General features: G+C 42.1%; 1 protein-coding gene across 1 annotated transcript; it reads right to left on the reverse strand.

The window, feature by feature from the left end:
• Nucleotides 1-6,797: 6,797 nt before the first annotated feature.
• Nucleotides 6,798-8,596, reverse strand: FOXS1 (forkhead box S1). Its single transcript, XM_058178546.1, has one exon. The coding sequence runs from the start codon at nucleotides 8,554-8,556 to the stop codon at nucleotides 7,126-7,128; it is 1,431 nt and encodes a 476-aa protein (XP_058034529.1). The 5' UTR covers nucleotides 8,557-8,596; the 3' UTR covers nucleotides 6,798-7,125.
• Nucleotides 8,597-11,749: the final 3,153 nt, after the last annotated feature.

Here is an 11,749-nt window from a genome sequence, read left to right on the forward strand (position 1 = left end):
TAATCACCCCAGATATAGATGCATTATTATATTTACGGGAGCTTGGACTGATTGAGATGGAGGATTTAATGGAGATAAAAGATCAAATGCAGATGGGTGGAACATACGTGGAAACATCAATCTCAGAAGAAGAAAAAGGGGCTATTGGGGCAAGACTCTAAAGGGTTAAAGAGGAAAGAAATATCACCTGTGTTGGTTGAACAGAAGAAGAGTCGTGAGGATACAGTAGGAGAAGAAGCAGATAAGAGTCTTGGAAAATATGAAGCTGAATGCGGGTCATCGCTATCTTTTTTTTTGAGTGATGAATTCAAATAGACAGCCCGAAAGAAGTGGCCCGGGCATTGGCACGTCCCCTCTCCCCCATTCTCTTTATAGAGGCGAAACCGATGAGGATGTGGGGGAAGAAGATTGTTTGTACTTTATTGTTTGTTTTGTTTTTTGTTTTTTGTTTGTTTTCTTATTGTTGTTTATATGGTAGTTTAATGTCGGGTGGTGGGGGGCACAGAAAGGAAGATGCGGGGATAGGATTAAAAAATTTATATTTTAAATGGGAGTTATAAAAATAATGTCATGGAATGTGAAGGGTACAGGAATCAGATTAAAGAAGAAGATTGGAGCTTAAGATTAAAAGGATTTACCAGACATTTTATTTTTACAAGAAACCCATCAGAAATCAGAAGATTCAAATAGAATGTATATAAAAGGTATGCAAATATATGAAAAAGCATTTGGAACTTCAAAAGCTAGAGGAGTTGCAACACTGATATCAGATAGGGTGTATTTTGAAAAACATAAGGTAATTTTGGATGAAGATGGAAGATATGTAATAATTGTTGGAAATCTTAATGAGGAAAAAGTGACACTTGTTAATTTATATTTACGAATGAAAACAAAGAGAATTTCTTGAAAAATAACAAAAATTTTGGAGAATGAAAGTGTAGGAAAGTAATTGTGGCTGGGGATTTTAATTTAATCAGAGATAAAATAGACAGTACTAATCCCACCGCTGTGGAGGAGCAAATAAAATGGGGATTTTAAATATGTGGATGCTTCAAACGGCGTGGTTGATGTGGAGAGAGGTTAAAGGAATTGAGAGAGTATACACTTTTTCTCTAAGATATATAATACATATTCTAGAATTGATTATATTTTTCTTTCTAAAGATTTGTTGAATAATGTGGATAAGGTAGATGTGGGAATTTTAAAGATTCTGATCATGCAGAAGTTATGGTGGACTTAGATTTTAATTTTGAGAAAAAGAAGCTATTGGAGATATGACGAGAAATTGTATAAAAATGAAAAGGATAAAAATGGATACTTAAAAATTGGAGGAAAGTTGGAGATTAAATGATAACGGGAGGTTAAATTTGAAATTGTTTGGGATGCGATGAAAGCGGTGTTTAGAGGAGAGTATCAAATTATCAAGTAGGAAATATAAAAATTATAAAAATTAAAATGGAAAGAGATAAAAATCAGATTAAAGAATTGGAAAATCAATTTTGCTTACTAAAGAAAAAAAATTCTTCAGGAGCTTAATATGTTAAGAAATAAAATGATAGAAGAAGATACAGAGTTAGTAAAAGAAATTTGAGATTTTAAATAGGAATTTTTGAATTTAGTAATAGAAATTCTAAATTATTGGCAAAGATGGCGAAAGATAAAAGAGAGAAGAGAGAAATTGGAGTTTTGATAGATGATAGAGGTATAAGATGTTATAAAAAATTAGAGAAATGTGAAGTGGTTAGAAACTTTTTTCAGAATCTATATTCAAAGAAACCAATTAATCGGGGAAAATTGCAAAGCTATTTAGAAAAGTATGTGGTGAAAATTGATCAAACATATAAGGAATTGATGGAAGAAGATATAACACAAGATGAGATTAATGGAATAATACAAAAATTAAAATTAGGGAAAGCTCCAGGTGAGGATGGATTACCTGTTGAGTTTTATAAAGAATTTAAAGAATTAATAATACCAAGACTGCAAAAATTATTCAATGGAATATTACATGGTGGGGAAGTACCTTCGTCATGGAATAGAACGGTGATATCCCTAATTCCTAAACCAGATAAAGATTTAGAAAGGATTGAGTCCTATCGGCCCATTTCTTTAATTAATCAGGACGCAAAGATATTTACTGCTATTATAAGCAATAGATTAAATAGATTTATAGATAGATATATAAGTTATAGTCAAGTAGGTTTTGTGAAGGGTAGATATATGAGTTATATTGTTAGAAGAGTATTAAATATTATAGATGTAGCTGAATATAATGGTGATAAAATTGGTATAGTATCATTGGATATTTTTAAAGCTTTTGATTCTGTACAATGGGAAACTATCAAAGTAATTGTGGAGGCTTTAGGCTTTGGTAATAAGTTTATACATGTTATTTCAAAATTGTACCAAAAGAGCAGTGCAAGAGTGAAGGTGAATGGAATATTAACTGAAGAGATAAAATTAGAAGCTGGTACGAGACAAGGATGTCCCCTGTCCCCAACATTATTTTTATTGGCTATGGAAATATTGACAAAAATGATAGAAAAAGATGAAGAATTAGAAGGATATAAAGGGTATAAGATAAATTTGTATGCGGATGATACTTTAATTATTTTGAAAATGTAGAGAAAGATCTGAAAAGATATATAAGCATTTGATAGAATTTGAGGAAATGACAGGATTGAAAGTAAATTGGTCAAAGTCAGAATTATTGATGGATAGTAATGGTAATGAGTCTGAGAATATGCAAGAGCAATTTGGGATAAGGATTAAAACACATTGAAATATTTGGGTATAGTGCTTTCACTTAAGGTTAAAGAATTGAAAAACTTAATTATGATGTGGTGATTAACGAAATTGAGAAGAAGATAGATAAATATAAAATTTTAAAGTTGTCTTGGTTTGGTAGAATTGCAATGTGTAAGATGATGTTGCTGCCCAAGTTCAACTTTTTATTCGAGATGCTACCACTAAATTTGACAGAGAAAGATATTGAAGGATATCAGAAAAACTGGATAAATTTGTAATGGTGGCAAAAGACCTAGATTAGTGAAGAAAATGTGGTATCAAAATCAAAAGGAAGGTGGATTAGGAATCCCCAAATTATTTAATTATTATTGTGCGTATGGTATCCGGATAGTGGTAAAAATATTAAAAGGTGAAGATAACTATTGGAGAGACTTAGAGTTAAGGATATAGAGAAATTTGGATCAAGGTGGTTTTTAGATAAAGCAAATTTAAAATGTGTAAGTAGAAGTTATTGGTTAAAGGGATTAAGTAAAATGTGGAATAAATTTGTTAAAATTTTAATTCCGGATATAATCTTTTTGGGGGAGACAATTGGAATTTGGCCAATTAAAAATAATATAAAAGCGTAATGAAGTGATTAAAGAGGAAAATATAGAAATTATTAGAGATTGGATAAAAGTTATGGAAATGAAAGGAGGAATAAAGAAATTATTGAAAAATTAGGGTTAAGTTGGTTTGAAAAATACAGATAGAAAAATGGACAAAAAACTAAGGAAAATTATTCGATAAATAGATGTGAAACTGAATTTGAATATTTAGTATCTCGGATTATGAAAGATGAAATTGGGCTAAAGGGACTCGTTAGTAGGGTTTATAAGATTATAAATTCTGATGAAAAATTACAAAGAGTGATGAGGACAAATTGGGAAAAAGATCTTAATATTGAAATACCAGAGTCAGATTGGAATGTGAATTGGAAGAGTAGAATTATGAGAACTTTATCTATAAGGATTAAAGAGCACAATTATAAAGTTGTTTGGAAATGGTATTTGACTCCAGTAAGATTGTCACAAATGGATAAAAAATTAGTAAAAATGTTGGAGATGTGAGATGGAATTGGGGACTTATGAACATATGTGGTATAATTGTGATAAGGTTAAAAGTTTTGGCAACAATTGGAGAAAATGATATTTGAAATGATGGGGAAAGTAATAACATTGAGAGTGGAAACTATATTATTGTTGGTAATTAAGGAAATAGAATTAACAAAATATGAAAAAGAATTGATTAGAATTATGATTATAATAGGTAGAATTATAATAGCTAGATATTGGAAACTAGATGTGATTTTTAGAATAGAAGAGTGGAATTCTGAAATGTGGAAATTAGCTTTAAATGATAAAATGACATGTGATATTAAAATTAGAAGTGGGGTGTATAAAGAAGATATTTTCTGGAAGACTTGGAAACCATTTGTGGACTTTGCGCTTGGAACATTGGACGCTTCAGTACCTGTACCTCGAGAACGTGGATTTTGGCAATCATGAGGATATATCCGAAGACCCAAATCTTCCTTTTATGTATAGCACAAGGGTGTAATAATGTATTTTCTTTTTGTTTGTTTGTTGCAAAAAAAGTAATAAAAAATTAAAAAAAAAAAATGCTTTTAAAAGTAAAAAAAAAAGCCTCTGATGATCGCGCGGCTCAGCTGGACATGAGGAGGGGCAGGGATTTTTGCTACCGGTTCTCCAAACCACCCGCTGCCATCGCTACCGGATCGGTACTCTCTCTCTCTTTTTTTAATCTTTAAAATAAAACGTTACTTTCAAATACGATTACTTTTTTTCTTTCCCTTTTAAAATGTGGTGCCTCTCCCTTATTGGTCTGTCTGGATAGGAAACATGCAAGTGAATCGCTGCCTTCCATATTGTACAATTACAGGAAGTCCTCGACATACGACCCAAATTTCTGTTCTTGCTAAGCGAGACGGTTGTTAAGTAACCTTTGCCTCATTTTACAAGCTCTCTTGCCGCAATCGTTAAGGGAATCACCGCGGTTGTTAAATCGGTCACATGGTTGTTAAGTGAACCCGGTTTCCCCATTGACATTGCTGGACAGAAGGTCATAAAAACGGGATCGTGGGACATTGCGACCGTCATAAATATGAGGCAGTTGCCAAAGCCTCTGAACTTTGAACATGGGACCAGAGGATACTGCAATGGTTGTAAGAGTGAAAAACAATCCTAAATCACATTTTTCAGTGCCGTCGTAACTTGGAACGGTCATTAAATGACTGGTCGTAAGTGAGGATTTTTTTTTTCTAGCACTTTCTGCAGTAAAGCTAAATATCTCCTTCCTGGATTTTCCTTGGCTGTGTTCACACAACATCTTAAACTGACGATTGCATTAAACCCTTTTATGGATTTGCAACCAGCAAAAATCAAGTTCAAACAAAAGTTATACTTCCACTAACTACAGCACACAGGTAGTTCTCGACTTACAGCCACAATGGAGGCCACTGGTTTCCGTTGCTAAGTGAGGCATTTGTTCAGTGAGTTTGGCCCCGTTTTACGACCTTTCTGGCCTCGGTTGTTAAAACGTATCACTGCGGCTGATAAGTGAGGAACCCGGTTGTTAAGTGAATCATGCTTCCCACATTGACGTTGCTTGTCAGAAGGTCGCAAAAGGGAATCACGTGACCCCAGGACCGTCATAAATATGAATCAGCTGCCAAGTGTTTGAATTTTGATCACCTAATCATGGGGATGTTGCAAAGGTCATTACTGTGAAAAGCAGTCACAAGTCACTTTTTTCGGTGCAGTCGTAACTTTGAACGGTCACTAAATGAACTTTTGCAAGTCAAGGACTATCTGCACTTCTTTCGCTCATTGGTGTAAGCGTGTGTAAACCCCACCAAAATTTGCACTGTAAACTGGTGACGAGAGTTGTTTCAGCCTTAGTCCTTCCTTATGTAGGTAATCCTCAAGTTACAACGGTTCGAAGTTAGAACGGAAGTGAAAAAAGCCACTAAGTACCATTCCTCACACTTACGACCATTTTCAGCATCCCCCCCCCCCAAGTCACATCATCAGATTTTGGGCCCTTGGCAAATGGCATGCATTTACGACGGTTGCAACATCCCGTCGCTGTGTGATCACCATTTGTGACTTCCCAGCCAGCTCTCGATAAGCAAAGTCAGTGGGGGAAACCAGATTCGCTTAATGACTGCACAATTCATTTAACGACCACATGATACATTTAACAACTGTGGCCAAAACTGTCATAAAATGAGGCTCAACTCACTGAACAGCTGCCTCGCTTAGCGCTGGAAATGTGGGCTTAACTGTGGTCACGAAGATTTGCTTAATGACCACATAATTCACTTAACGACTGCAGTGGTTCGCTTCCCCGCAGGTTGTAAAATCGAGCAGGACTCGACCTTTCTGGCCACCGTTGTTAAGTGAGTCACCATGGGTGATAAGCTAGTAACACTTCACTTAACAACCGTCTTGCTTAGTGATGGAAATTCTGGACCCAATGGTGGTCGTAAATGGAGGACCGAAAGCAGGGGAAATGTAGATTTCTGCTCCCATCGACCCCAACAGACAAAACCCTTCCTTCCTCCTTGCTTTAACGCACTGCCACAAACCACAGCATGAGAACACAATCGCTCCAAAAGTGGCCAAGCGTTTTCAGCTCCTCCAAGCCGAGTCTCTGGGGAGAACTGTCACCCCCGTTCCCATGATCTCATTCCTCCCAAAACAGCCGGCCCCAAAATAAACACAGGCAGCAAAACGATCGGAGATAAAATTGCCCCTGACCCTACGCAGAATGCCCCTTCCTCAACAACCCTGGGATTTTTAAAAAAATCACCCCCCCAAAAAAGTCAAAATTTCCATATATATTTTTTTCTGGCTGGCATTTAATGTTTGCTGGCAGCTTTTTCCTTGGCAATTTTTGTTGTTGTTGTTGTTGCTGCCAAAGGCTGGTCTTACTAAGGGTTCAAACGCCCCCTCCCTCCCTGCCCACACCCACCCCTTATTATCCACATTGCAAGAGGTTGCAATGCTGGGTTTTTAAAGCCGGAATCCAAGGCAGGGCAGGATTTGGTCCCTCTGTGTTTCTGCCTTTCGCCTCGGGTTTCGCTCCTGCTGAGGTCCACGGAGCCACGGATTCTGCACAGAAGGGTGGGTCTTTTATTCCGATAAACTGAAAACTGTGGACTGATCAATCCGATGGGATATAATTGCAGAGCTGTGGAGGGAAGATTTCACTCTCACACAGCCCCCCCCACACACACATTAGTTCTGCCAGCATCCAGCTCCTAATCTCCAGGGCCTTCATGGGGACAGCAGGAGGACCCCTAGTTCCTCCCCATCACTCAAAAAGGAACATACCCGGAGTCCTGTAGAGGCAGTGGGGCAGCCCCAGCTGATAACTGTTGCCCCCTTGCAGGGAAAAGGGGCTCCCGGGCCAGGCTTCCTGCTCCCCTGGCAGCTGCCCGAAGGACGGGGGCTGGATGGGAGCCGCAGAATTGGCAGCGGGGGGTGAGGTCAGGAGGTGTTCCAAAGTGGGGGGCCGCCCGGCTTCGTTGACGCAGAAATTCAAGGCCTGCAGGCGGCACTGGTAGCCTCCACCTCGAGATTCGGGATTGGAGTAGCCGAAGACGGGCAGGATTGAAGCTTTGGGATAACCTTGGTTGCCGTCGATGGTGGGCGATGGATGCTGCCTGTGGGTGGGCTGGGATGCTTTGCCGGGCCCCAGAGGAGCTGGGAAGTTGGGTGCCAGCTGGCCAAACACTTCGGGTACCCCCTTGCCACCTTGCCCAGGTTTCGGGAGGCCCTGGGAAGGACGAGTGCCGTTCTGCAGGCTTCCATTTATCTCTGGGCTGGATCGGGAGGGCAGCCTCTCCACAAGAGGGACCAGTGGGGCAACCTCGAGGTCATCCAGAAGGGCCCCTTTCACCTGGTAATTATTTCCCGGAGGACAGAATCCCGATGGTTGGCTGTAGAGCCCAGCTTTGGGGCCCGGGGCCCCGTGCAGATGAAAACACGGCATCTTAGCTCCCGTGGGGTTGATCTTGGCACAGGGCTGGCCCCGGGGGCTGAGGGGCTCCGGGCAAGGCAGGGTTGGATCCTCACCCTCCTGCCCAGCCATAAATGGATTTGGGGGCAAGAGCCCCTGAGCCCCTGGCACGGCACGGCTGGAACTCTGGCCCTGCCCGGAGGCATCCGCTATCCGCGGGCTGTCTTCTTTCTTGACCCCCTTTCCTGGCAACTTCTGGCCAGTCGGCTGGCTCCTGCCACCACGGGTCCCCTTCTTGGGCCCTTGGCCGTCCCCTGTGGCCCTGGAGGGGCCTCTCTTGCGGGTGAAACGCTGCCGGCGCCGGAGGAAGGAGCCATTCTGGAACATGTTGTGGCACTCAGGGTCCAGCATCCAAAAATTCCCTTTGCCGGGTTTCTTGTCGTCCCGGGACACTTTGACGAAGCAGTCGTTAAGCGAGAGATTGTGGCGGATGGAGTTCTGCCAGCCCTGCTTGTTGTCTCGGTAGTAGCCGAAGCGGGAGGTGATGAAACGGTAGATGCCGCTCAAGGGGAGCCGCTGGTCGGGGCTGCTCTGGATGGCCATGGCAATAAGCGCGATGTAGCTGTAGGGGGGTTTGGTACCCTCGGAGGACGGCAAGCGGGCGCCCACGCAGGATTCCGGGCCGTAGGCTGGGGGTCCCGCGGAGGGAGGTCCACCCGCGGCGCCCGCTTCGCCCACGCGGGACAGGACCGGCCGTGGAGAACCTGCGAAGTCCAGCTGCATCGTCCTTTGGCTGCCCGGACGGTCACCTCGCCGGATTTAAATTGCGCTGCGGTCCGGCCTCTGGGCTGAGCCGGGGGAAGGCGCTGGACGGCCCCACCTCCGCCCGCGGGTGGGTAAAGCCGAGGCAAGACGCGGGGCCGGGCTTTGCAGCCCACGGGGCCGGACGGCCGGCCGGCTGGAGAAGGGTCAGCTTTGGAGCGAGCCCCGCCTCCGTCCGGAGCCGTTCCCAGGCGGGGAGAGAACAGGAGGAGGGCGGGGGGGGGGGGGAGAAAACCCACGCAGGACGCGAGATGCTGGTTTCCCAAATCCAGCGAAGTTGCAAAAACACGTCGACAGACAGACAGACAGACATTCACACAGGTCCACAATCGGATCTGGATGCTGCTCTTTGGGGCTAGTTCCCCAGACCCAGCAAGTTTTTGGAAATGCGCGCGAGCCCACGCAGACACACAAACCCAACCAACCAACCAACCCCGAGTTGCGCTAGAAAAAATCGAAGGGTTACGAGCCAGTTGCTAGTTTCCGAAAATCAAGCCAGGTGTTTCAAACATGCGCTCGCCTGCGCCGGACACCCGAGCAAACCCGTGGGGGTTTCATTCCCGGTAGCTTTCAAGAAGAGACTGGACAGCCATCTGTCAGAAATGGGCGAGGGGTTGGACTAGATGACCTACAAGGTCCCTTCCAACTCCGTTCTTCTCTCCTCTCCTCTCCTCTCCTCTTCTCTTCTCTCCTCTTCCCTATTCTATCCTCTCCTCTTCTCTTCTCTTCCCTATTCTATCCTCTCCTCTCCTCTCCTCTTCTCTTCTCTTCCCTATTCTATCCTCTCCTCTCCTCTCCTCCTCTCTTCTCTTCCCTATTCTATCCTCTCCTCTCCTCTCCTCTTCTCTTCCCTATCCTCTCCTCTCCTCTCCTCTCCACTCCTCTTCTCTTCTCTTCCCTATTCTATCCTCTCCTCTCCTCTTCTCTATTCTATCCTCTCCTCTCCTCTCCTCTCCTCTCCTCTTCTCTATCCTCTCCTCTCCTCTCCTCTTCCCTATTCTATCCTCTCCTCTCCTCTCCCCTCTCTTCCCTATCCTATCCTTTCCTCTCCTCTTCTCTTCTCTTCCCTATTCTTTCCTCTCCTCCTCTCCTCTCCTCTTCTCTATCCTCTCCTCTCCTCTCCTCTCCTCTCCCCTATTCTATCCTCTCCTCTCCTCTCTCTTCCCTATCCTATCCTATCCTCTCCTCTCTCTCTTCCCTATTCTATCCTCTCCTCTCCTCTCCTCTCCTCTTCTATCCTCCTCTCCTCCTCCTCTCCTCTTCCCTATTCATCCTCTCCTCTCCTCTCTCTTCCCTATCCTATCCTATCCTCTCCTCTTCTCTTCTCTTCCCTATTCTATCCTCTCCTCTCCTCTCCTCTCCTCTCCTCTTCTCTATCCTCTCCTCTCCTCTCCTCTCCTCTCCTCTCCTCTTCCCTATTCTATCCTCTCCTCTCCTCTCCTCTCCTCTTCTCTTCCCTATTCTATCCTCTCCTCTCCTCTCCTCTCTTCCCTATCCTATCCTATCCTATCCTAGCCTACCCTATCCTATCCTATCCTTTATTCAGTATATTCTCTTCTCTTCTCTATTCCATTCCATATTTTCTATTCTATTCTATAGCGACCCATCTTATTTTTTTTATTTCTTTTTGTCACAACAGTATACACAAACAATTGTCATAGATAAAACAACATATTTTGAAGAAAAAAATATATATATAAGTAAAAAAATATGCATCAACTATATCAATTTGATATAATGAAGGGAACAATAGGACAGGAACGGTAGGCACTTTTGTGCTCTTATGCACCCCCCTTTTAATATCTTATAATATAACCAACTCTATGTGGCTCCCAAATCAAAAGTAAAAACATAAAAAGCATGATATAATTATAAAATAGCAATAAATACATTAAAAGCAATTCATAAAATGTGGCCTCTGTAACAGGATCTTTCCTGCATATGGAACGGAATTGTCCAGTGTCCTTTGCCAGCAAAACAAGAAAAACAAAAAACTCAAGAAGCTGAAACCATCAGGAAGGAGGAGGAAAAGAGCCTGGGCTAAAATAGCCATGGCCTCCCTCTACTGGAAGATCCATAAATAAGCTTTAATCCAAAATTTAGATGGCTAGCTTGCATCTATCATCCATCTATCTGCCTATCTGCCTATCTATCTATTACTTCTTCTATTTCAACGTATCATGATCTATATCATATATCATCTACCTATCTTTTCTGTCTCTCTCTCTCTCTCTCATCTATTATCTATCTATCTGTTTATCTATCATCTATTATCTATTTAAGGGCCGGGATAGCTCAGGCAATAGAGAAGCCTGTTATTAAAAACACAGAGCCTGCAATTACTGCAGGTTCGAGCCCGGCCCAAGGTTGACTCAGCCTTCCACCCTTTATAAGGTAGGTAAAATGAGGACCCAGATTGTTGGGGGGGCAATAAGTTGACTTTGTAAAAAAAAATATAGAATGAGACTATTGCCTTATACATTGTAAGCCGCCCTGAGTCTTCGGAGAAGGGCAGGGTATAAATGTAAACAAAAAAAAATATTATATATCTATATATCTATCTCTGTCATCTATCTATATGTGTGTCTATCATCTATCTCTATCATCTCTCATCTATCTATATCTATTTATATATCTATATATCTTTTATCTATATCTGTCATCTATCTCTATATCTATGTGTCTATCATCTATCATCTACCTACCTATCTACCTATCTAGCTAGCTAGCTATCATCTCGCTCATCTATCTATATCTATTTATATATATATCTATATATATCTTATCTCTTATTTATCTATATCACGCATCTATTATCTATCTCCCATGAAGTATTAGTACCACTCTATAAAGCCATACTAAGGCCTTGGAATCCTGCATCCAGTTTTGGTTACAAAGAAGATGTTGAGACTTTGGAAAATGTAGAGAAGAACAACTAAGAGGATTAAAGGCCTGGAGACAAAAACATACGAACGGTTGCAGGATTTGGGTTTAGCCAGTCTGGAGAAAAGAAGGACTAGGGGGGACATGATAGCAGGATTCCAATATTTGAGGGGCTGCCACAAAGAAGAGGGAGTCAAGCTATTCTCCAAAGCACCTGAAGGCAGGACAAGAAGCAATGGATGGAAACTAATCAAGGAGAGAAGCAACCTGG

The sequence above is a fragment of the Ahaetulla prasina genome, chromosome 3 (genome assembly GCF_028640845.1).
Source record: "Ahaetulla prasina isolate Xishuangbanna chromosome 3, ASM2864084v1, whole genome shotgun sequence".
In the NCBI taxonomy this organism is placed as follows: domain Eukaryota; kingdom Metazoa; phylum Chordata; class Lepidosauria; order Squamata; family Colubridae; genus Ahaetulla; species Ahaetulla prasina.

Excerpts from the sequence above, each read along its gene's own strand:
- FOXS1 (XM_058178546.1), bottom strand. The coding sequence starts at position 8,556 with ATGCAGCTGGACTTCGCAGGTTCTCCACGGCCGGTCCTGTCCCGCGTG.